This window comes from Cervus canadensis, chromosome 28 (genome assembly GCF_019320065.1).
Source record: "Cervus canadensis isolate Bull #8, Minnesota chromosome 28, ASM1932006v1, whole genome shotgun sequence".
Lineage (NCBI taxonomy): Eukaryota > Metazoa > Chordata > Mammalia > Artiodactyla > Cervidae > Cervus > Cervus canadensis.
This window is the reverse complement of record NC_057413.1, coordinates 8,675,556-8,701,063: the sequence shown is the minus strand read 5'-3', so window position 1 is coordinate 8,701,063 and position 25,508 is coordinate 8,675,556. Positions and strand designations below refer to the sequence as shown.

Sequence of the window (25,508 nt, the reverse complement as noted above, 5' to 3'; positions counted from 1 at the left end):
GATAAAAAACTGTAGGACAGGATAACTTTTGTTACCTAACTGCTAGAGGTTTACAGCAACAGCGTGACCTGACCTACATGGACAACTGCAGGAACGAAGGATCCCACACCAAGAAGTTTTAAAAAATGAGCCACGTCCCTCCCTTACCTTCCCTCTAAAAGCGCTTTTTAAGGTATGAGCCACCTGTCTCTTTGCATGGCCCTGCAAAAAACCTTTCTCTGCTTCAAACACTAAGATTTCCGTGTTGTCTGGCCTCACTGTGTATTGTCGGGCACACTGACTTGTAACAGTATGATGTTTGCCCGAGTTGTTTTGCAGGAACCTGGAGTCAGCTGTGTCTACTTCAAGTTGAGCTGGTTAAGACTGGATTGGACCACCAACCCTCCAACAGGGCATGTGTGAGTGTCTGCCCTGTGATCTTTTGAACGTGCAAAGGCCTATAGGTTAGTTACACCTGGTCAGAATGACCATCCCACACCTTTTCCCAATCACCTTTCCCTACGTTCCCCACGCCTCAGTCCACCTGGCCTCTTTATCTTTTAGCCCGCAGGCACCCCAAGCCTCTTGCCTTCAGGGAAGCAGTTTGAGACTGGTGCTCCCTCTCCCTGCTGAAACCTAGGTGTCTCAGCGTTTGGCTTGCTATGTATTGGGCAAAACAAACCTGGCTCAGTGACAGCTCCTCTCAAACCAAAATGGTTTAAAAACCCACTGAGTGGGTCTGCTCAGAGGGGTGTCCAGGAAACCAGTGCTGGCCTGTGACAGGTAAGCAGAGAAAGTGTTCATGAACTTTTAATAGCTATATTAAAGAGTAATTTTGTCTGCGGAGTCTAAAATGTTGGAGTTTACCTTGTTTTTTTAAACTTCATTTTTCACATAATTCATTTTTACAGTGTTTTATCTGAGAGGCAATATACAGACCATGGTCCACCATATATAAAAGCCTAAAAAACTAGCCCCTTATCTACAACAAGCCTAGGAAGTCAGCCTGACTAATAGCTTTCTTTACAACCCAGGAAGCTTAAGACTAACTACTGTTAACAACTGACCTGGGCTTGATTAATAACTTACAGCTTCCCTAATCTTTATCTTTGCTTTCAGTTTAGGACTAACCAGGGAAAGCCAGACATGACTAACAGGGATCACACAGGAGGCCCGGCTTCTCATCTACTTGTAGCTCCCCCGTGCCTACAGCCTCCGACGAGGGCACACTTGGAGCCTTCCCCTTTTCCCACTATCAACCTTTTCCCTCCTGTTTTTGAGTTTCTGCCAAAATAGACGCGCCAGTGGGGACGACTCTCTTGTACAGCAAATTCTCAGGAAGCTGCTTCGCACGTCTCATTTGGCGGGTCATTTTATTTCCACATACAGGGAGAAGGCGGTGACGACAAGGCAGGTCGCAACTGCCGCTGCAGACAGATTAAGAAGCACATCCTGGGGCTCTGCGATCACCTCCAGGGCAGGGTTGGAAAGAAGCATTCCCGGCACGCACCAACCGGCACAGAGGGAGGAAGGCAGACGCGAGATTCTCCGGACTAGAGATGAGTCGGGGGAGCAGGGGGTGCGGGGAACGGTGTAGCGGGCGAGGGGCTTGAGCTACTAGTCGTACTTGCACCTGCTCTTTCCCGCGTCTGAGGCGCAGCCTACCGTCCCAAAGCGCCGTTGGAGCGATGGCGGCGCTCTCGGCACCTCCCGCTGACGACATGTGACGTCACGTCCGGAGCGGCGGCGGGCTCTCGGCGCACGCGCGCTCTCCGCACCGCCCCCTGACGTCGAAGTGACGTGACTTGACGCCCGGCGACGCAGGTTGGGGGTTTTGTCTCCCGGACGCGGGAGTGCCTGCCGTCTCCCTCCGCCCGGCCGATCGGGGCTGTTCCCCTCAGGTCGCCCGCTTACCTGCCGGCCAGTCAGCGTGCGGAACTTGGGTTCCGCGGCCTCCCCGGACCTCTTAAGTCTCAACCGGGGTGTGGTTTTCCACTTCTAGAGGTGAAGCGTGTTAGGGAGAGTGGGACCCGCAGTCTTGGCCTAGGGTGTGTGTCTTTCATCTCCTGTCAGGTGGGCGCTCCTGGGCGGGAAGGAAACTTAAAAATTATTTCTCCCCGGAGGATGCGTTCGCTGTTGCATTGCAGTCGGAGGATGGGGGTCCTTAAACCGACAGGCACCGGATCGCCTTGCAGCTGTTTGGATGTTGCTTTTAAATAAATCCCACCTCGTGTAGTGTTTTAATGCTTTGGAATTCTGCTCTTAAAAAACATTCATTTGGTCTTAAAGCTCAGAGCCCTTTAGACTTCCACAGTTTGCGTGCACGCCAAGTTGCTTCAGCCGTGTCCGATTTTGTGCGACCCTGTCTCCTGCCAGGGGATTCTCCAGGCAAGAACACTGGAGTGGGTTGCTGTTTCCTTCTGCAGGGGAGCTTCCCGACCCAGGGATCGAAGCTGCATCTCTTACATCAGCATTGGCAGGCAGGTTTTTTTTTTTAAATAACCGCTAGCGCCTCATGGGAAGCCCAATTTTAAACAAATTCTGTTTTTTACTGTGCCCCAGTCGGCTCGGTGGGTATCTTGTCAATAAGGAAGAACTTGGCTGTCTAGCAATTCAACGCTCCCCTGGTCACATCTCAAAATTTCTAAAACCCTAGGGTTATATTCTTTGCCCCAGTGCTTTAAGCATTTGGGTCGTGCAGTGCTACACATTTTGGAAACTGTGTTACATCCACTCTGTTCTTAAAACATAAACCTAATTTGACCATTTCTTGATGACTTCAATCTACTGAAGGTTATTGTGGAAGAACCTGGAGACCCCAGGACTTCTTGAGTTCTAATGTCAGATTTTAAGTTGTTTTATCTCCAACTCTGTGGAATCGCTTGTCAATTAGGCTACGTTCCTGCCCCTCTTCTGGTTTATAATTTAATGCTTAATCTGTTGTGGGTTTTGAATTTTGACAATTAGATTTGATAGAATTGTGTTTAACGGAAAAATAAGTGAGGAACTTAGGTTTTTCGTGTTTTTTTTTTTTTTTTACTCTTTTCATAACTTAGTTTCTTGTTTTACAAAACACCCACATTAGAAAACACGGCTAAGCCAAAGAAAATTAAAATCATCTGGAATCCTGCTGCCTAAAGATAACCACTGTTAACATTTCAGAATAGTTTAATTTTTTAAAATACATACTATTTTTAAAACAAAAACAATCATGTATATTTGGTAATACACTTTGTGTGACATTTTGTCTGTCTTCCTATTTCACTTTTTTCTTTGAGCATGTTTAATGGCTGCAGAATATACCATTGTGCTAGGTTCTCTCCTAAGTTATGTAGGAATGCTAAGGCATGAACCTTGTGCCATCTATTTGAGCAGCTCAGGGGATTCTGTTTTATATCTTGGTTTTGGGCCAAGGTGCATAGGTGAGGTAGTATTAGGGTTGTGTAAACAGGAAGGTTTAATATTGAGTCCTATGCAAGGACAGACCATTTATCAATGTATCAGATTCATGGAAGAGTTGTAGAAAATCATGGAAGTTTTCTTAATTCTTGTTTTTTGTTTCTAGGCTCACTTTTTTTTCACTCCCTATTCTGCCTCTCCAAGAATGAAACATGACTGAGGACTCCCAGAGAAACTTTCGTTCAGTATATTATGAAAAAGTGGGGTTTCGAGGAGTTGAAGAGAAGAAATCATTAGAAATTCTCCTAAAAGATGACCGTCTAGGTGAGTTTTATAAGTTAAACCTATTGGTTCTCAGCCATCACAGATATTCTGAAGTTTTAACTCAATAGATGTCCAAGGACTTAAGTCCCTCGCCCTTTGTCGGCTTCCCCGGTGGCTTGCGTGGTAGTCCAGTGCTTAAGATTTTGCCTTCCAATGCACTGGGTGTGGGTTTGATCCGTGGTTGGGGGGGTTAGGATTCCACGTGCCTTGTGGCCAAAAAACCAAAATGTTTAAAAAAAAAAAACAAGCAATATTGTACCAAATTCAGTAAAGACTTAAAAAGTTACAAAAAAAAATTTCCAAAGGTACATTACCTGCTGTATATATATACACACATATGTGTGTGTATATATATATTTTAGTGATAGAATGATAGCAGAATGGTATATTTTGGGAGAAGCTAAGGATTTTTCAAGTTTATACTTCACTGAGGCAGAGCCAGACCTTTTTTAAAGGTCTCTTAAGTTAGTAATATTTTTTTCTCTTACTAGACCCAGATATTAATTTTTAGAAGTGTTATCCTAGTTTCTGGGTAAATGTATAGCAACTCTTGCCTTAATTTTCTTTTATGGAAATACTGAGACTGCATGATGGATTAACATTTTATTTCTTCTAAGCCAATCATAGTAAGGTCTTTAATGTGTCTAATTAAAGTAGCATAAACTGAACCATAGTTAAAAATAGTAGTTTAAATGCATAGAGCGCTTTTAAAGTTTTAAAAACATTTCCCACCTGATCTTTGATCCTCACTAATCAGTCTGTGCTTTTTAAGTATTCTCACTTGACAGTTAGGGGAATTGAGGTCCAAGATGGTTGAATGTGGTTTATTGGTGAATGTGGGAGTTTGCAGGCTGACGGTGCTCCTTGCCAGCAATGTTAACTCAGTCCAGTCACTTAATCTGCTCTGAGCTTCAGTTTCTGCATCTTTAAAAAAAATAATTACCCAACAAGCTTGCGGTGTGAATAAATGAAACAAGTTCTATAAATAGTAAATACTGCTGATGTTATGGTGAATGTAGTAATAAATATGCAAAATACATCTCCTGCGCTGTGAAACCACTGATTGTTTTTGAAGAGCTAGCTGGAACACCTGGGCTGGAAATCAGTCTCGTGTCGCCTTTTCTGGATTTGCTGACTGTGCAGCAGCCTTCCTCCGAAGAGACGTCTTACTCTAATTTCAGTTTTAAAAGATAAAATGCGTTTTTACATATTGTGACCAGCATGAGAAGCATCTAATTTTTTTTTTTTCTTCCTCCAGATATCGAGAAACTTTGTACTTTCAGTCAGAGGTTCCCTCTCCCATCCATGTACCGTGCGTTGGTCTGGAAGGTGCTCCTCGGTATGATTCCCAAGAGTTGGATCTTTTATCTTCAAAAATGTCGAATTGATGGGGTCATTGGTATCTTATCAGTCAGAAAAAGGATTATTTTAGGACGTTTACTGGACACTAACCTCAGAGCCTGAATCCCCACTCACTCTGGAAACCCTGGAAGAAGGTGACTTCAGCACAGAGCCCCGAGTGTCACTCTTGAGAGCATCAGGCAGCAGTTCCCAGCCTTTTTGGCGCCAGGGACTGGTTTCAAAGGTGACAGTTTTTTTCCACAGAGTGGGGTAGGGAGGCTGACTTCTGGATGATTCAAGTACATTACTTTTATTGTGCACTTTATTTCTAATTGGATGCTGCCACTGATCTGATAGGAGGTATGGGTCCACAGCCGGCAGGTTGGGGACACCTGATTGAGGAGTGTTAGAAAGGACATTGAGGCAGACTTATTTCCCTGAAACAAGTTATGGGAAGAGTATTGAGTCGGGAGAAAGGAGAACTGGTCTGAGCTTTACTGTCAACTGGGTCACCTTGAAGACCCCACTAGGCCTCTTTTTTTTTTTTTTTTAAATCTGTAAATGAGAATATTGAGTTAATTAACTCCTAGGGTTGAGCTCTTGATTTGTTATTCTGTGACTCCAGCTACAGAGGTATAACTTCCTAATGAGTGCTATCAGAGTCAAAAAAGGAAGTGTCTGCTTTGAGTGTTTACTTCTTTTGAAGCACAAATAAATAACTTCCAGTGAGGACAGCCGAGGGAGAAGGGAAAAGGACCTTACTGGGTTTCTGTGAGAGAAAAAGTGTATTAGGTACCTGAAGTGAATGGCAGCATCCCTTCTGAGCCAAGGATCTTTTTTTCCTGTTATCACTGAGCCTGTTAACAGCAAAACTATGCATCCATTACCACCCTCCTTTTCTTTCTTCAACAACAACAAAAAAAAGAATCCTGGAATTCCCTTGTGAGGTAAGTATCAATATCCCAGTTTTACGGGTGGGGGGAAAAGACTGAGGCTAAATAATTTTCCTGAGGCCTTGTGGCCTGTAAATGGCAGAGCTCAGGTTTGTAGAAGCCTTTTGAAGTTAGGCTAGATTATAGACCTTGTTTTCTTTCCACAGTGTACCGTATTTTCAGGACTTGGAAAATCCTTAGAACCAAGTCTGATTATGTAATGAGGAGGCAGTGAGGGGGAATGCCTGCCATGCTGGAGGGCACCACACAGTGCCTTTTCTGGTGTGTATCTTGGCAGTCTTGGTACACTTACATTTCTAATAGGTCAGCGTGCAGTTAAAATACAGAGAATTTGTAAAAAAGATCTCAATTTTCCCCAGAGCATTTTTTAAATCTTAGTGTTTCCAGTGTCCAGCGAAATAAATGCCTTCTAAGGGTGCCTTTTAGGTGGTAGTGCCTGTAGTGTTTATTTCCACTGGAAAACTGTGTGTCTTATTAACCAGTAATCCGTGTGGATTTGTGTGAGATGGACAGTAATACTTTGCAACTGAGTACTAAGGCCTTTCGGGCTGCTCATCACCTCTTTTATCCTGGCTTGCTCTATTAGGTTCACTTCAGTTCAGTAGCTCAGCCGTGTCTGACTTTTCGTGACCCCATGGACCACAGCACGCCAGGCCTCCCTGTCCATCACCAACTCCCAGAGTTTATTCAAACTCATGTCCATTGAGTCGGTGATGCCATTCAACCATCTCATCCTCTGTCGTCCCCTTCTCCTGCCCTCAATCTTTGCCAGCATCAGGCTCTTTTCCAGTGAGTCAGCTCTTTGCATCAGGTGACCAAAGCATTGGAGCTTCAGCTTCAGCATCAGTCCTTCCAATGAATATTCAGGACTGATTTCCTTTAGGATGGACTGGTTTGATCTCCTTGCAGTCCAAGGGACTCTCAAGAGTCTTCTCCAACACCACAGTTCAAAAGCATCAGTTCTTCAGTGCTCAGCTTTCTGTATAGTCAAACTCTCACATCTGTACATGACTGCTGGAAAAACCATAGCTTCGACTGGACGGACCTTTGTTGGCAATGTAATGTCTCTGCTTTTTTGACAGAGAGCATGCTCATTCCTGTGTTCTTCATTTTCCTATAAGGGCAGCAGCCCTATTGGATTAGGGCCTCACCTTGTTGACCCCCTTTAACCTTAACCATATCCTAAAGGCCCTGTCTCCAAATACGATCCCATTGGGTTAGAGCGTCAACATATGAACTGTGGGTGGAGGGGGCCTATTATCGGACATGCACAGAAACTGGAGATAGGCTTCTAGGAGCTAAGGGTTGGCCCCAGGATGACAACCATAAACTTGAATTAAATCATACTAATGACAATAATGATTTATCTTGAATTTATGTGGCATATTTATTCAAAGACTTTATGATGTCGTTTCATGCAAAGATGGACACAATAAAGGACAGAAATGATATGAACCTAAAAGAAGCAGAAGATATAAGAGGTGGCCAGAATACACACAAGAACTATACAAAAAAGATCTTCATGACCCATATTACCATGATGGTGTGATCACTCACCTAGAGCCAGACATCCTGGAATGTGAAGTCAAGTGGGCCCTAGGAAGCATCACTATGAACAAAGCTAATGGAGGTGATGGAATTCCAGTTGAGCTATTTCAAATCCTAAAAGATGATGCTGTGAAAGTGCTGCACTTAATATGTTAGCAAATTTGGAAAACTCGGCAGTGGCCATAGGACTGGAAAAGGTCAGTTTTCATTCCAATCCCAAAGAAAGGCAGTGCCAAAGAATGTTCAAATTACCACACAGTTGCACTCATCTCACACGCGAGTAAAGTAATGCTCAAAATTCTCCAAGCCAGGCTTCAACAGTATGTGAACCATGAACTTCCAGATGTTCAAGCTGGATTTAGAAAAGGCAGAGGAACCAGAGATCAAATTGCCAACATCTGCTGGATCATCGAAAAAGCAAGAGAGTTCCAGAAAAACATCTCCTTCTGCTTTATTGACTATGCCAAAGCCTTTGACTGTGTGGATCACAACAAACTGTGGAAAATTCTTTAAGAGATGGGAATACTAGACCACCTTACCTGCCTCTTGAGAAATTTGTATGCAGATCAGGAAGCAACAGTTAGAACTGGACATGGAACAACAGGCTGGTTCCAAATCGGGAAAGGAGTACGTCAAGGCTGTATATTATCACCCTGCTTATTTAACTTATATGCAGAGTATATCATGAGAAACGCTGGGCTGGAAGAAGCACAAGCTGGAACCAAGATTACCGGGAGAAATTTCAATAACCTCAGATATGCAGATGACACCACCCTTATGGCAGAAAGTGAAGAAGAACTAAAGAGCCTCTTGATGAAAGTGAAAGAGGAAAGTGAAAAAGTTGGCTTAAAGCTCAACATTCAGAAAAGTAAGATCATGGCATCTGGTCTCATCACTTCATGGCAAGTAGATGGGGAAACGATGGAAACAGTGAGAGTTTATCTTTGGGGGCTCCAAAATCACTGCAGATGGTGACTGCAGCCATGAAATTAAAAGACGCTTGCTCCTTGGAAGAAAAGTTATGACCAACCTAGACAGCATATTGAAAATCAGAGACATTACTTTGCCAACAAAGGTCCATGTAATCAAAGCTGTGGTTTTTCCAGTAGTCATGTATGGATGTGAGAGTTGGACTATAAAGAAAGCTGAGCACTGAAGAATTGGTGCTTTTTGAACTGTGGTGCTGGAGAAGACTCTTGAGAGTCCCTTGGATTGCAAGAGATCCAACCAGTCCATCCTAGAGGAAATCAGTCCTGAATGTTCATTGGAAGGACTGATGCTGAAGCTGAAACTCCAGTACTTTGGCCACCTGATGCAAAGAACTGACTGATTGGAACAGACCCTGTTGCTGGGAAAGATTTGAAGGCGGGAGGAGAAGGGAATGACAGAGGATGAGATGGTTGGATGGCCTCACCAACTTGATGGACATGAGTTTGAGTAAGCTCTGGGAGTTGGTGATGGACAGAGAAGCCTGGCATACTCCAGTCCATGGGGTCACATAGAGTCGGACTCAACTGAGCAACTGAGCTGAATTGATGTGTCATTTCATTTCTCATTGATATCAGTGATGCAGTTGCCATCCAAATAGTGATTGTATTGATATTTAAAATTTATAGAGTAAATTTCTAAAGCAATGTGTATAGTAACTAAATACTTGTGAGTTCTACTCTAATTGTGGTAGGCAGCATCTCACAGGATTCTTTCATAGAGGAGGGGTTCAGATTGGTGCCTCAGTATTTTACTATCTTTATTCCCCCTCCCCGATCCTGGGTCTCTATAGGCATCTTGCCTCCACACCATGAGTCCCATGCCCAGGTGATGATGTATCGCAAGGAGCAGTACTCTGATGTCCTTCACGCCTTGGAAGTCATCCGCTTTATCAGTGATGCCACCCCTCAGATTGAAGTCTATCTCTACATGCACCGGCTGGAGTCTGGGAAACTGCCTCGAAGTCCTTCATTTCCACTGGTCAGTGGTGTTTTTGTTTGACCCTTGGCTCAACTCTCGACTGCTCTGTTGGCCAGCCTTCGATCGCATCATGTTTTGCCTTAGAACCTTTCAGTGGCTCTTCTTTGTAGAAAAAAAGCATAGCCCTGTACAATCTGACCCAGTCTCCCTAATTTTTTAAGATTTTATTTTGAAGAAGTGATTTCAAAGTTACAGGAAAGTTGCAAGATTACTACCAAGAATTCCCATTTAACCTTTATCACAGTTCCCTAGTCATTAACATTTTGCCACATTTGCTTTGTCATTTTTCCTGTATGTGTATACCTGTTTTTTCCCCCAAAGTATTTGAGAATAAGATGTAAATATGGCATCCCATTATTTCAGATTCTTGCAGTATATGCTTGCTAAAGATGAGAACGCTTCCCTTAGTGACCATGGTTCTGTCATCAACACTGAGAAGTTGACATCTATACAGTACTAACATCTAATCTTCACTCCATTTCCACTTGACCAGTTGTCCCAATGATGCTGTTTATCATAAACAATAAAAATTTTGGTTCAGAACTTATCAAACTTTCAGCCATTAGTTTTATCATTTGTTGATGATTTTTAAAAAATTTCCTTTATGTTTGAACTCTTCATTTTGAGATCATTTTAGATGTAGAGAAAACTTACATAAAGAGTAGTGTTCCCATTTACCTTCACCTAGCATCCTCAAATGTTAGGTCTCAGTTGTACTCTGGTTATTTATCAAAACCAGAAAGCTGACATTCATACAGTGCGATGAAGTAGTCTATAGCTGTTTCGGAAATTTTGCCAACTGTCACACCAGTGTCCTTTTTCTGGTCCAAGATCCAATCTGGGATCTTGCATCACACTTACTCTTAGCTGCCTTTAGCCTGGATCAGTCCCTCAGTCTTTGTCTTTCACGACCTTGACAGTTCTGAAGAGTACTGGCCAGTAGTGTTTCTCAGTTGGGTTTCTCATTTATTTCCTCATGATTGAAGTCTAGTTGTGAATTTTTGTAAGGAAAACCACAGAAGTTGTGATACTTACTGCTTTTGCTGCTTTGATCACTTGGTTACGGTGATTTCTGGCAGGTTTCTCCTGCATGGTTGCTTTTTTCTCTTTGTAATTAATTAGTAACTTGTTGCAGAGGTACTTGGAGGCTGTGTAAATATCAATCCTTAAATAGTTTTCAGTCTGCTGATTGCCAAATGGTGACCTTCTGACTCCTTCATTCCTTCTGCATTTATTAAATGGCTTTTTGATAAGGAATAATTTTCCCTTCTCTTTTATCAGTATGAATTTATAGATGTCTCTTTGATTCAGTGGCCTATACGTCATTACTGCCACTATTTTGATGTTAAAGTTGTCCCAGATTTGGCTACTGGGAGCCCCTTTAGGCTGACTTTTGTGTCGTCTGGACTAGTTCCCATCGTTTTGAGCACTTCCTTACTTTCTGGAACAAAAAGATACTCCAGGTTCATCTTGTACTTTTCCGACCCCAAGCCTGGAATCGACCTTTTATCTTTTTATTTTAATTTTTGAAAATTGTCGTTAGAAGCCGAGAACAGGCGGCTAGATGTGCTCGTTGTCCTTGGTGTGTGTCTGCAGGTAGGCTCCCTCCGCAGGCAGCGCTGGGGAGGGTACGCTCACATGTGCTCATCACTGTGTTAAAACCGCTGGTGCTAATTAATGCTAGTTAATGCTAATCCTGCCAGGAGTCACAAGTTCATTCTCGCTCTCACCCTTTGTGTACTTGCAGCTTCCTTCTTTGTCAGTTACAATGAAGCTAATGGAAACCTCTTATTTGTATTTATTTCTTTGCTCATTCCTCTGTCTGTAACCAACATAGCCACATCTTTGGCCCCAGAGGCCTTGTGGTCATTGACTGCCTCTTGGCCTCAGCTTCACAGGCTCCAGACTCCCTTGTAGGCTTGATCTTTGACAGACTGCTCGCTGTAGTTACTAGGATTGCTTATTGTTTATAAAGGGAAGAGAAGGGGGAAGTGGAGGAGGGCAGGCAAAGTGATGACTACAGCTCTTGGGTTTTGGCTGCAGTTCACATAGGCATTTTAACTTTTGGCTAAAACAGAGTGAATTGTTCTGAATAGAGATTTGTCTGCAAACTGTGCTATTCTATATTTTTTTGATGGTGGTTGTAGATTGCAACCTGCTAACAGCAGTGTGAAGCTTTGACTTGTTCTTTCTCTCTTTTTAAAACATTTATTTTTATTTATTTGGCTCTGCTGAGACTTGGTTGTGGCACGTAGGATCGAATCTGGGCCCCTTGCATCGGAAGCAAGGAGTCTTAGCCACTGGACCACCGGGGAAGTCCCTTTTTCTTTAACTTTTTGAGGTTGCTGTGGGTCCCATGGACAGATCTTAGGTTGTTCACTTTTATAAAGTTTATCAAGAGAGAAACATCCCAGGAAATAGTTGGAACCCTTGAACTTCTTTAATTTCTCATTGGCAAAATGCAGTTCATTGATGGTACTGCACAAGTTCCTGAACTATGTATGAAGTTAGGTTAGATTACCTATTAGCTTGAGGTCTAAGTGTTTCCAGTTTGTCCAGCCGTGAGGTCCAGACACCTCTACCGTGGCCTGGGGCAGACGCGCTGTCCCAAGTGTTCATTTTGGGCTTGTGTCTCCTTGGCCTCCAAGCCCCAGTCAGCTGTGTTTTTCTTATCTTTCAGTAAGACTGTGTAGCTGTGCTATACCCGTGGCTGGGAACGTAGAAGCTGACTTCGGCTGAAGGGCTCTGGTCTTCTCAGCTGCATCTCAGAGTAGCTGGGAGCAGCATTGAGCTGCTGGATTCGGGAGCACCCGGCATAGAGCCCGGGGCCAGGCAGGAGTCCACGAAAGGAGCCTTTTCTGCTGCTCTTGACATGTTGTGGAAAGTTAACAAGTGGAAAGGAGGCCTAAAATGCAATTCTTCTATTAAAATAGGAATTTTGATTTAACTTGGGACTTCTTAGAGGAGTAGAAAGAAACTTTTTCAATGTTAAAATCCTTTAGCTCTTAAATCCTAGATGAAAACGTAAAGCTTTTGGTATAAGATGCAGTGATTGAAAACAGATTTTTCAAGTGGATTCCAGTTTTTATGGGACTTCTTTTGAAATTTACTTGAAGGTTTACTTTCATGTTCTGAGTGTTGACACAAGGTTTGAGAAATGCCATTCTTCTGATTCCTAAAATTCTGATTCTAGGGCAGTTTAGAACAAAAATTTAAAGATCTGTATGAATGCTTTGAAACAAAATGCTTATTAGTCCTTTTGGGGTTATTTTTGCAAATTACCATATTGATAATAATTGTCTCTAATTATTATTTGTGCTGTTTTATCACATCTGTTTGAAAGGAATTCTTCTTCAGCACTGAGAATACTTTTGGGTGGAGAGTTGGTCCTTTGCTTCAGGTTTATGTTGACTCTTTGGGTTTAATGTTAGAAGCTGGGAAATCCGTGAATGTTCAGCCTGAAGCCTGAGTGTTCAGAAGCAACACTGCCTCAGATTCCCTGGTTACTCTCTTCATCTCCCTCTGTTGTCTTTTTAGTGATGGACTGGGTGCTTTTGGTCCTACTTTGACTTATTTTGGCTCCTTCAGAATTTAGAGAGTAAGGCTTCATTTTTATTAAAGAATCCTGTGTTTTTCTCTTCTGCCTCCTCCTTGAGAGTTATTATTAATGTTTCAGGAACCAGAAGATGAAGTGTTTCTTGCCATTGCGAAGGCCATGGAAGAGATGGTGGAAGATAGCGTCGACTGTTACTGGATCACGCGATGCTTCGTGAACCAGCTGAGTAGCAAGTACCGGGACACTCTGCCCCAGCTGGTGAGGGGTGACATTATGGCTGTTGTGGGCTGGGGATGAGCAGTGGTGGTGGGAGTCCTCAGGAAATGCCTTTACCTCCTGGTGGTGCTACAGTTAGGAGCGGACCCTCTGGTGGGGGTCAGCAGGAAGAGGCCAGGTGGTGAGTGCCTGCAGCTTGTTGGGCCAGGTGGCCTCTCTGCGTCTACTGCAGTCACACAGCTTTCTGGGCACACAGTGATAAAGAATCCACCTGCCGGTGCAGGAGATGCAAGAGACTTGGGTTCCATCTCTGGCTTGGCAAGATCCCCTGGAGAAGGAAGTGGTCAACCCACCTCAGTAGTTTTCCCTGGAAAATCCCATGGACAGAGGAGCCTGGTGGGTTACAGTCCCCTGGGGTCACAGAGTCAGACACGACTGAGCAACCGAGCGTATACACACACACACACTGTTGTCACACAAAATAGTAATACATAAATGCATGATCATGGGTGGATATGGCCACTGCACGCTGTAGCTTGCCCACCCCTGCTCTATGGTATTCTTTATCTGATCTAGAACTATCGCCGAGTACTAAGGTTTCAGTTTGGCTGTATGTAATGGGAAGCCCAAGTCATAGAAGCTTTACTATCTTCTCTCATGTGAGCAGAAGTCCAGGGGCAAGGCAGCCCAGGGCTGGGGCCACCCCCACGGTATGGGCAGGGACCCGGGCCCCTGTCCTGCTCCAACACTCCTAGGGGCGACTGTCCTCTCGTGATCACGTGATGGTGCTGGAGAGAGCGCCCTGACATCCGTGCTCTGGGCGGGAAGGGAAGGGAGGGCAGGAGAAGCGCCAAGCTGGACCAGCCTGTCCTTTACAGGCTTCCGTTCTGCGTGACTGTTAGTGAGGAGGGTGGCCCCAGGTGGCCCCGGTTCGCAGTGGAGCCTGGGGAATGTGGTTGGTTGGTTTTGAGCCGGGCACGCTGTGATCTCACATTGGAACATGGACTCCGTTCCTGAGGAAGGAGTGGGGAGTGGACACAAGCTGGGTAGCCGGTGGTCTGCCACGCTGGGAATCGGGAGAACCAGCACTTGGGTCATCGTCGTATCGGGTCCTTTGCCATTCTCTCTCCTCAGCTCCCCCCCCCCCCCCATTTCTCTCATGTTATAAAAACGAGTCTTCTTTTCCTTGAGTCATTGAACTGTCTCATTTGGAAATTCTGCTGAAAGCAGTAACCACAATATAGGGTGCGGGGTCAGGTGTGTGGTGCAGGTTGGCTGAGCCCTGGGGAGCCCCACTCGACCCCTGTGGCGGGCCAGACTCCTCAGCTCTCAGCCTCCCCGAGCCCTAACAGGAGTGCTTTTTATGTGTTGCCCTTAGGTAAAGTTTGATTCTTAGAATTTTAAAACTTAACTTTGCTTACTAAAGCATGGCATTGGAGCATATGTGAATGGAATGTTAGCTGCTTGATTCAGTGAGGAGGTCCAAACTTGTACCATGGTTTCATCAGTCTTTGTTAATATTGGAGTGAATGCAATCGCATATTGATGGATTGTTTAAAAAGTTCATTATTTTTAATAACACAAGTAACAGATACATTCTGGGAGTATTCAGCAATCCAGATGAATCCACGTTGTCGTCGACCTGCCCCAACGCTTCCCCGTCCCCCACTTTCTAAGATGTGAGCATTGTCACCAGCTTGGTGTGTGTCCGTCTGGACTATTTTTTTAAATATATCTTTGGGCTGTGCTAGGTCTTCGTTGCTGAGCTTTCTCTAGTTTTGGCGAGCAGAGGCTCCTGTCTAGATGCGGTGCTGGGATGTCTCATCGTGGCGGCTTCTGTTGCTGTGGAGCATGGGCTTCCGTGGTCTTGGCACTTGGGCCCCAGAGCGCTGGCTCAGCGGTTTTGTCATGGGCTTGGCTGCTGTGTGGCATGTGGACTCTTCCAGGACCAGGGATTGAACCTGTGTTCCCTGTGTTGGCGGGTGGATTCTTAGCCACTGAACCATCAGAGAAGTTCCTTGTCTAAATCATTTCATGTGCATTAGAGTGGATGGGGGTGTGAGTGCATACCCGTGGACACTTGTGTGTGTGTGTGTGTGAATATGTCTTATACATATTTTTATATATATAATTTTTAAAAATATAACTATTATACTGTTCATACGGCCCTATGATTCTTTTTAAAACTTCATGTATTGAAGTTTTTCCACGTCACTACACATGGTTAGTTTTCAACCCCGACTTCCTGTTACTACCACCTGATAGCTCTTTAACAATGACCAGAGCAACGAAATCAGGATCTCCGGGGGTGGGGACTCAGAATTCTAATTTTTTTTTTTTAAAACTCAGTGATTCTGAAATAAGGCTAGGATTGAGAGTCACTCATGCAGAACCACTTACAAAATTCTCACGGGGTGGCAAAGAGTCGGACACAACTGAGCAACTGAACTGAACAAATTCTCGTAGTCCTTCTTGTTAAGAATTTGCCCTAAAAAAAAAAAAAAAAAAGAATTTGCCCTAACTGAGTGTAGTGGCTCCATGATGACCACCCTCTCTGTGTACGTGACGTGTTCCTGTGTGGGTGGGTGGGTTACCTATGCGTTAAATGCTCTAATGCAACAGACATATTTAAATGTGTTAGCTACCAGGTTACTCACCCAGAAGTTGTACCAATTTTGCTTGCCCCACCAGTTTGAGATTTCCTGTTTTCCACCTCATTGCCAATACTTGATAGTATCTATCTCTTAAAATTTTGCCGATCTGATAGTGAAATGGCAGCCAGTTTTAACTTCCATTGCCTTAATTTTGGACGGAGGAGCCTGGTGGGCTGCAGTCCATGGGGTCGCTATGAGTCGGACACGACTGAGTGACTTAACTTTCCCTTTTCACTTTCATGCATTGGAGAAGGAAATGGCAACCCACTCCAGTGTTCTTGCCTGGAGAATCCCAGGGACGGGGGAGCCTGGTGGGCTGCCATCTATGGGGTCGCACAGAGTCGGACACGACTGAAGCGACTTAGCAGCAGTAGCAGCAGCAAGCAGCTTTGGGAGTGTGTTTATTGGTCATATTTGTCTACCTTTCTGTTTCATTTGCATCTTTCCTTTTTGGGTAAGGATTATTGCTATATGCTGGATATTTATGTAAGTTAGATATTTTCTCTGAAAATATTTCTTCCTGTTGTATAAAGATATGAAGGTTTGATACTATTGGTTTTATCAGTTTTTTTTTTTTTTTTTGTATCTCATTTAGAATGGCCTTTCTAACTCCAAGGATTTTTTTTAGAAAGCTTCTAGCTTTTAAAAATCTTTGAACATTTTAAATTTTAGCCCCTTAGTTGGTGGGGGACTGAATCTTCGTGACTGGTATGAGCTGCAGACATGACTCCGTTCCTCTTGTGGTGAGCTGTAACGCGGCTGCAGCCAGCAGGCGCCCCACTGCCCTCTTCCCCGCCCTGCTCTGGGTAAGCTCTGACAGCTTTGCACAGTGATGTTACTCAGTTCAGTTGCTCAGTCGTGTCTGACTGTTTTTGATCCCATGAACTGCAGCACTCCAGGCTTCCCTGTCCTTCACCATCTCCCGGAGTTTACTCAAACCCATGTCCATCGAGTCGGTGATGCCATCCAACCATCTCATCCCCTGTCGTCCCCTTCTCCTCCTGCCTTCAATCTTTCCCAGCATCAGAGTCTTTTCCAATGAGTTGACTCTTCACATCAGATTGCCAAAGTATTGGACCTTCCAATGAATATTCAGGATCAATTTCCTTTAGGATTGACTGGTTTGATCTCCTTGCAGTCCACGGGACTCTCAAGAGTCTTCCCCCAACACCACAGTTCTGTATCACTCTCTAAAAAAGTATTGACATGTCATAGGTCACTAACATTTGTGTAAGAAAAGATGTATTGATAATATCTCCAGTCAATAATGTGTGAAGAGAAGAAGTTTAGAACCAGCAAGATACTCAGTGTCCTTATGTCACATAAACCTTCATTTCATCATCATCAAAAAAGGATTTTTCACAGGTATATTATTGTGTCTAGGATATAGTTTTTTTTATAGTTGCAAAAGTTCTTTTAAAAAGTTCAGAACATATTAATATAAAAGTACATTTCCTTTGTGTTGCTGTTTCATGTAGCCGTCAAGTGACTTAAAAAAACTTCTGATATTTTTAAAAATTTATTTATTTGGATGTGCAGGGTCTTTAGTTGCGGGGTTATGGGTTATTTCAGAGCTTTTTAGGAGATATTTTCATACCATTTTTTTTTTTTTCTGTCCTTATTTAGGTGGTGATACGCTTTTCCTCCTTGGTTTGTTAATGTTATTGCATTGTTTCTATACATAAATTTTCTTTCATTTCTTTTTAAAAAAATTATTTGTGCCAGGTGTTGGTTGTGGCATGTGTGATTCTAGTTCCCTGACCAGGGATTGAACCCTGGCCCCCTGCACTGAAAGTACAGAGTCTTAGCTGCTAGACCATCATGGAAGTCGCAACTTAAATGCTTCAAGTCAGGTTTTTAAAAAAATTCTTTAGTTAAACCTTGTTAAATCTAGCTTAAAAAATTTTTTTTGTTGTTGTATACTAGATCTCTTCTGCCAGTTTTTTGTCAGAGTTTCTATAATCTTGTCTCATCTTTTCAAATTTTCATGGTTTTTACCAAGTTTGTTATCGCAAAGCATAGGTTGTTTCATAATCCTAGGGAAAGGTGCATGTGATGCACAGTGATAGACTTGACATCAAAAGAATATTTCTGGCGATGATGCCTTTATGTTGTGGTGTTCTGATTTATAAGAGAGGAGAGCTTTCCTCTCCGTCAAGCTTCAGGAAGTTCTTTTTGATGAGACCCCTGATTACCAGGGAAAGTGGAGGCCAGCTTCAGTGGTGTGACGTGGGAGGCCTCTGCTAATCTCTCTTCAGATCAGACTGTCTTTAAGCCATCTCAGTCCTAACTGTGTTCAGTCATTAAAGGGAGTTTTGTTCCTCGCCATTGACACGATTTTTAAAACCTGTCCTAAAGAGAGGGTTTTTTTTTCCCCCTCTCAATCAACACTATTAGCAGCCTCTTTCTAAGTTTAGTATAAATTCTTCTCAGGTCGGTTAAATCTCTTTTGTCAGATTTTGCCTTTTGTTGAGGTGTGCTTTCTTTTCTTTTCTTTTCTTTTTTTTAAAGATTTATTCATTTATGGCTGCGCTGGGTCTTGTTACTGCACGCAGGCTTTCACTAGCTGCAGTAAGCGGGGGCTGCTCTTTGCTGTGGCGTGCAGGCTTCTCATTGTGGCGGCTTCTCTCGTTGCAGAGCATGGGCTCTAGGGTGCATGGGCTTCAGTAGTTGCAGCAAGCTGGTTCCATCGTCATGATGCACGGGCTTAGTTGCCCAGCGGCATGTGGAATCTTCCCAGACCAGGGATTGAACCATGTCCCCCGCTTTAGCAAGTGAATTCTTTACCACTGAGCAACCGGGGAACGCCACTTTATTTTCTTAAAGTAAGAATTGAAGGTCATGGAAATATTGGAAATAACCTAAAACTTTTACAGTAAAGTATAAAATCAGCTGCTTCACAGGTGGCGCTAGTGATAAAGAACCCGCCTGCCAATACGTGAGAAACATGAGTTCAGTCCCTGGGTTGGGAAGATCCCCTGGAGGGGGAGGGCATGGCAACCCACTCCAGTGTTCTTGCCTGGAGAATCCCATGGACAGAGGAGCCTGCTGGGCTACAGTCCATGGGGACACGAGGAGTCAGACACAACTGAAGCAACTTAGCATACACACAAAAATAAAATTATCACATCTACCATTTGCTATGTCCTCAAAATTTCAGGCAGTATAAATGTCATCTTCCACTAAAAGAAAAAAGCACACATGGATATGTATTTATACTCACCCTGTTAGATTTAGCACTAGCATCTGATACACATTTTCTTCACCCTGCCTTTTTTTTTTTAACCTGATATATGCTGGGGTTTCTTATGCCATGAGCAGTATATAGAGACATTCCTTATTCCTGTTCATGGCTGCATACCACTCCATCCTAGTTTATTCAGCCCTTCCTTTAGTGTTGGCTATTTAGGCTGTCTGCAGTCTTTTGCTGTTACACAGTGTTACAGGTGAATAGCTTTGTGTGTGTATCCTTTAGTTTCAGTTGAGTTGCTCAGTCTTGTCCGACTCTTTGCGACCCAATGAATCGCAGCATGCCAGGCCTCCCTGTCCATCACCAGCTCCCCGAAGTTCACCCAAACCCATGTCCATTGAGTCGGTGATGCCATCCAACCATCTCATCTTCTCTCGTTCCCTTCTCCTCCTGCCTTCAATCTTTCCCAGCATCAGGGTCTTTTCTAGTGAGTCAGTTCTTCACATCAGGTGGCCAAAGTATTGGAGTTTCGGCTTCAGCATCAGTCTTTCTAATGAATATTCAGGACTGATTTCCTCTAGGATGGACTGGTTGGATCTCCTTGTAGTCCAAGGGACTCTTGAGTCTTCTACAACACCACAGTTCAAAAGCATCAGTTTTTCGGTGCTCAGCTTTCTTTATAGTCCAACTCTCATATCCATACCTGACCACTGGAAAAACCATAGCCTTGACCAGACGGACCTTTGTGGGCAAAGTAATGTCCCCGGAGCTTTGTTCCGCTGTGTTCTTCCTGTCTCCCTGGAGTTCTCATGCACGTCTTGGTGGGGCCAGCGCTCCTCCTCCGGACGCGCCTGTTGTCTGACCCTCCCTGCCAAGTGCAGTGTGCTCCATGGGGTCAGCGCGGGTGTGACCGGGGACTGCTGGGCCGTGTTCATCTCCTGTGTCCCTAGTTCCCTCTCTGCACCTTAGTCCCGCCCTGTGTCTTTGGTCTTAGCCTTCTCCTCTCTGTGAACCTATAATCTCCTGCCCTGGAGTAGCCAGCACATGGACCTTTCTTGGCTCCCCAGATCAACTGAATTTTGCTCTGGACTTTTGTCTTGGTTGTTGAATCTGCTTACCGCAGTTAGGAGTAACCAGCGTGACTTAACTGTTCCATTTAGCCGGAGACTGCCCCAGAAAAACCGCCCTGTCCTGGATAGTTGGCTACTCTGGTTAGTGCTGACCTGGGAGACTGCAGCATCACCAGTGGCTTGAATGGGTCTGAAGCTTAGTTTCCTAGCGCTTCTTGCTTTCAGCACGTACACTTTTTCATCACAGCCTGTAAAATATGGTAACGTTAAGTTATAGGAAGTGAGTAACCTCTTCCCTTTCAATCATTAGCCAAAGGCTTTTGAACAATACTTGAATCTGGAAGATGGCCGACTGCTGAGTCACCTGAAGGCCTGCTGCGCAGTGTCCACACTTCCCTACGAGCTGTGGTTCAAGAAGTGCTTCGCCGGGTGCTTGCCCGAGTCCAGCTTACAGAGGCAAGTGTTTCTTTCAAATATGACTGAAGGCTCAGAGTCAGAAAAATCCTGTTTTTGTTGTTGTTTTGTCTTTTTTAACATGATCATCTCAGAATATAAATTTGTTTTAGAACCATGCAGTCATTTGATACTAACTTCTCCAGCAGCTGACACAGCAACTGGTGATTCTGCTTATTATATATACAATTAGAACTATTGAGTATTAAAATAAGTATTAAAAATGTTAGGATATACGGCTAGAGAAATTGAAGGCCCTCAATGTGTTCAATGCTGTTGAATATTCACATCTAAAGTAGACTCCAGGGGTATATATGGATGTGGACTTTTCCAGAAATGGAGTGGATCCTGGAGAAAAATGTTTATTTCTTAGACCTCTTATGACATCATTAAACTGGCTGAAGATGACTGGAGACTCGCACTCGGCTCTTCCATCAATTTCAGATGTGTGACGGGTATTTTGGAGTCCCGTCCTGCTCCCTCTAGGACTTAACACTTGAGGAAAAAGGCAATACACAGAGAGTATTACAGGACAATGCTTAGTAAGCATGTTGAGGATGATACTGACTGTAAGAGCTATTGGAGTTATCAGAATAATGATTTTAGAGTATATTTAATTTAAAATATATTTAATAACTAGCTCCTTAATTAAGGAATTTACTGGAAAATGAAATTGAATTTCGTATTTCATTCCCCCTTTTGTCCTTGTTCCTTAGTATGTATTGGTTATTTTAGCATTACAGAATGTTAGTAAACTTGAAGCTTTCGTTTTTAGGACCTTCCTGCCCTAAAATATCAATTTTGAGATATTAATTGGAGGACGTCTTCCTGGAGGATGATGTCCTCATAGCTCTTCTCTGAAGCTCATGCAGTCAGCTGTCTGTCTCCACAGTTACACATCTATGGAGTCAGCCGATCCCAGATCCTGGGCTGTGTTTACACTTGTGGCTGGTCGAATCCCTGGTTGTGGAATCTGTGGATACAGGGGGCCGACTGCACCACCTCACTTTATATAAGGGACTTGAGCCTCCATGGATCGTGGTATCCACAGCAAGTGAGCCCATGATCCACTTCCCCGGGGATACTGAGGGATGATGGTACATAAAAGAAAATGTAATTTGATTTAATTTTGAAACTTGAGATGTTTAGGTATAAACATCAACTTCAGACTTGTAATTTGGTTACATCTTTCTTTCATAGGATTTGGGATAAAGTTGTAAGTGGATCCTGTAAGATACTAGTTTTTGTAGCTGTGGAAATTCTCTTAACCTTTAAAATAAAAGTAATGGCGCTGAACAGTGCAGAGAAGATAACGAAGTTTCTGGAAAACGTAAGTGTGCGTTGTTTCACTTGAACTTTGAATCTAGGAAGGAATTCAGTTTACCAAGCCAGATTTTTCTATGGCATTAAATTATTTCAGAGACAGTACAGTATATTTCTACCTTATAAGAAATGATTTTTCCCGGTATAAGTTTCACCTTGGTCTGTGTATTATAATCCACATCCTTTGGGGGTCACTGGTCTGAGCAGCAGGTCTGTCTCCATGAGTGTGTGTACCTGGGACCAGAGTGACCACTCAGAGGCCATAAGGAAAGGAGGAGGTGAGATCTGTCGCTTTAGGGTGAGCAATCCCTGTTAGTGGAAAAGGAATGTTCTCGGGGATTTTGCTAATAAAGCCCTTTCATTTCTGTTCCTATGTCTGGTGGAGTCCCAGTTGAATTTGTTAATGTGCTGAAGTGTAAACTTGAGCATGTTGAAAAAGGTCTGAATGAATCTGTTTTTCCCTATCTTTGTATCTTAAGAATACCCTTAACCAGGCAAGAAGAGGTCAAAATAGACTTAGGCTTGACTGAATTTCACTGGACCCCAGATCTATTTTAATCAGTCAGTGTGAACAGTTGAATAGTGGCCCGGTAGAAGGGCTCAGTGAATGTGTGCTGGATCAAAGAGCCCTCTCCGTTGTAATAAATAGTGGCGCACACTGCCAGGGCCCCTGCTAAATACTTTTTTGTGAATTACCTCCTGTAACCCTGTAAAGAGCCCTGGGAACTGGGACTATCATTCGCCCCATTTCAGAGCTGGGGATCTGGACCCAGGGAGCTTAGGTAGCCTGCCCAGGGCTCCGCAGGGAGTGGGCAGTGCAGGATTCGAGCCCAGGTGGGGTGACACCACACTCCGCACTGTGGCCTCGGGTGGCACGTGACACACGTCTGGCAGCAGCCGCCCACGCGGTCACTTTCTGAAAAGCAGCCAGGACTCCAGTGGACACGAATTTTATGCCCCAGTGAATGAGGGAGAGGCTGAAGTCGGAATCGTGCCTTTCAGAGCCTGGTCTGCTTGTTCACAGATCCCCCAGGACAGCTCGGACGCGATCGTGAGCAAGGCCATCGACCTGTGGCACAAGCACTGCGGGACCCCGGTGCACTCCGCCTGAACGCTCCTGGCGCTGCGGGCAGTCTGCCAGGCCTGCTCGGCACATTGTTTTCTTTCCCTGGGACGTGGCTGCCCAGCTGATGATGGGGTTCTTGCTTTGGTGCTCGAAGTGTAATTGTTTTTCCAGTAAAGTTGCTTAGATAATGTCACCGTGAAGTCACTGTGTTGTGGAACAGCATCTTCTGGTTACACAGAAATACAGGGTATACTCTGAATAGCATTTAGAAAAACGTTTATGGAAGTGTAGTCGATTTACAGTGTTGTGTTAATTTCTGCTGTATAGCAAAGCGATTCGGTTGTATATACATATATATTCTTTCTCGTAATCTTTTCTTTTATGGTTTCATAATCTTTTCCTTTATGGTTTATCATACGATATTGAAGATAGTGCTATGCAATAGGACCTTCTTGTTCTGAATAGTACTTTAAAAGGGTTGTTGGAAATAGCTCCCAGCTCGTAAAGCAGTTGAGTCAGGGTGGGTGGGTGCTTCAGGGAGCTGTGTGTAACCAGCCCTGCCCTGCCATGCTTTAATTAGCACCAAGCTAGTTACTTTCTAAGGTCCATTTCTGGAACGAAGAACAACTTCCGTTTGTTGACAACTTTTGCTGTTGATGGTAGTACCTGTTGAAATCTAGGCTAACTTCCTAAATCTTTTGAAATCTAAATCTGCTTTCTGATACTTTTGCTAGATTGGTTTATAAATAAAGGCTTTCTTATGTTTTTTTTCCCCTCTTTGTGCCAGTTGGAATGAAATGTTACTGAATATAAGCGTGTCTAAATTTACCTGCTGAGAGAGGACTTGTTGATGCTTTGCTGGAACCACGCTTTTTCCTGATGGGTCATTAGATGCAGGGTGGGCATCAGAAAGGACTCTGCCTCCCCAGTAGGCACGGTGGAAAGGGCAGGTTCAGGTACATAGCTGGGTGGGCGTCAGAGAGGACTCTGCCACCCCCACAGGCATGGTGGAAAGGGCAGGTTCAGGTTAATAGCTTAACGCCTCCCCCGCAGCCATGGTGTCCCCGGATGGTAACTTGTTGGTTGGACAGTTGCAGGCTTTGAGCTGGGCCAGTGAGTTGGGGCCCTTTGTCTGAGACTGACTCATTCAGCTGCCAGACCTGCAGGAGCCCGAGTGGTGAGTTGGGTTCTCCACTCCCACAAGGAGGAGATGATGAAACTATGGAGCCGTCACTCTGAGAGTTGGGTCCCTGCCTGACGTGTCCAGAGCACACCACAGGGTTGTTGAAACCGGGTGGTGCTTGTGACAGTAACATATCCAAGAGTATTTAAGTTTTTTTTCTCTTGAACTTTTTATCTTGTGTTGGGGTTTAGCCAGTTCACATCATGTTGTGATAATTTCAGGTGAGCAGCAGAGGGACTCAGGCATACATGTATGTGTATCCACTCCCCGCAACCCCTCTCCTCCAGGCTGCCTGTAACGCTGAGCAGAGTTCCCTGTGTTCTACACTAGGTCCTTGTTGCTCATCCATTTCACGTATAGCGGTGTGTACATGTCCATCCCAAGTGCCATACCGATCCCTTCTCCATCCTTACTCCCCTGGCAACCATAAGTTCGTTTTTTAAGTCTGTGAGTCTCAAGAGTATTTAATTTTGTAAAAACGCTCATAAGAAAACTTCTTAAAGCAAACTCTGTTTACAGCTAACACTTTACATTTATCCAGCGATCACCTCCGCCCCTGAAGAACTTTGACTCCAGTAGGGGATGTGAGCAAAAGTGCGTGAGGAGGAGTTCCCGCCGCTGTCGTCTGCTGTCCAGTGAGTGAACGTGGGGCTTGAGTGAAATCCACGGAAAAGTCATAGACGTTTAACTTCCGCCTCATTCATGAGCCATGTACCATTACGAACCATATAAGTTTGTACAACTTTTTGGTAGAATAAAAGTTATAAATAAAGTCAAGTGATGTTAGTGAGTCCCAGCTCCAGAAAGGAGGAGGAGCGGTCTCCCCACAGGAGGGTGGTCGAGGTAAGTGCTCCTGCCTCCCACCACAGCGCTGGGAGAAGGGGGCGCAGGCCCCACAGAGCAGGGGCGTGGCGGGGAAGGCGGGGGGGGGTGCCTGGGGCTCCTGGGGAGGAGGGGGCTCCAGGGGCCAGGGCTCCTCTGAAAATTCTGGTCAGGGTCTCAACGAGTGGAAAGGGAAGACAATGGCCCTACTGCTAAGGGGTCGAAATTAAATGCAAGTATATTCTGTCCAACCCTGTTTGGTAAAGCCTTGCCTGCTATATAGGATGTCGTTTCGGGCCGTGGGGTTTGTTTTAGTTTGTTTTTTGAGTCAATCAGATTATCAACAGTTTTCCTTATTAGAAAGCAAAACAGCTCCCTCTGGAAACAGCAGGGTTTAAGGCTGACTGGGGGGACACAGAATCGGTGAGGATCCAATTTCCTTTTAATATCAGAATTTTATATT

At 44.2% G+C, this 25,508-nt stretch overlaps 1 protein-coding gene across 4 annotated transcripts; it reads left to right on the top strand.

Annotated features, from left to right (window-relative positions):
• Positions 1-1,551: 1,551 nt before the first annotated feature.
• On the top strand, positions 1,552-25,000 carry LOC122429801 (TBC1 domain family member 7). Of its 4 annotated transcripts, none has more exons than XM_043450450.1 (8): positions 1,552-2,052; positions 3,545-3,702; positions 4,961-5,041; positions 9,325-9,512; positions 13,189-13,326; positions 20,509-20,654; positions 21,852-21,981; positions 22,999-25,000. In XM_043450450.1, exons 2-8 carry the CDS (start codon positions 3,591-3,593, stop codon positions 23,083-23,085), a joined length of 882 nt encoding a protein of 293 aa, XP_043306385.1. In that variant the 5' UTR covers positions 1,552-2,052; positions 3,545-3,590; the 3' UTR covers positions 23,086-25,000. The 4 variants fall into 4 exon arrangements, with proteins under 4 accessions (XP_043306385.1, XP_043306384.1, XP_043306387.1 ...); XM_043450449.1 differs by having other exon boundaries at positions 1,553-2,027; XM_043450452.1 differs by lacking the exon at positions 1,552-2,052 and adding an exon at positions 2,069-2,459.
• The last annotated feature ends 508 nt before the right edge of the window (positions 25,001-25,508 follow it).

Coding starts and splice junctions, on each gene's coding strand:
- LOC122429801 (XM_043450450.1), top strand. CDS start 3,591: ATGACTGAGGACTCCCAGAGAAACTTTCGTTCAGTATATTATGAAAAA. Junction 9,513..13,188: donor GAAGTCCTTCATTTCCACTG/GTCAGTGGTGTT, acceptor TTAATGTTTCAG/GAACCAGAAGATGAAGTGTT. Junction 20,655..21,851: donor CCCGAGTCCAGCTTACAGAG/GCAAGTGTTTCT, acceptor TTTCTTTCATAG/GATTTGGGATAAAGTTGTAA.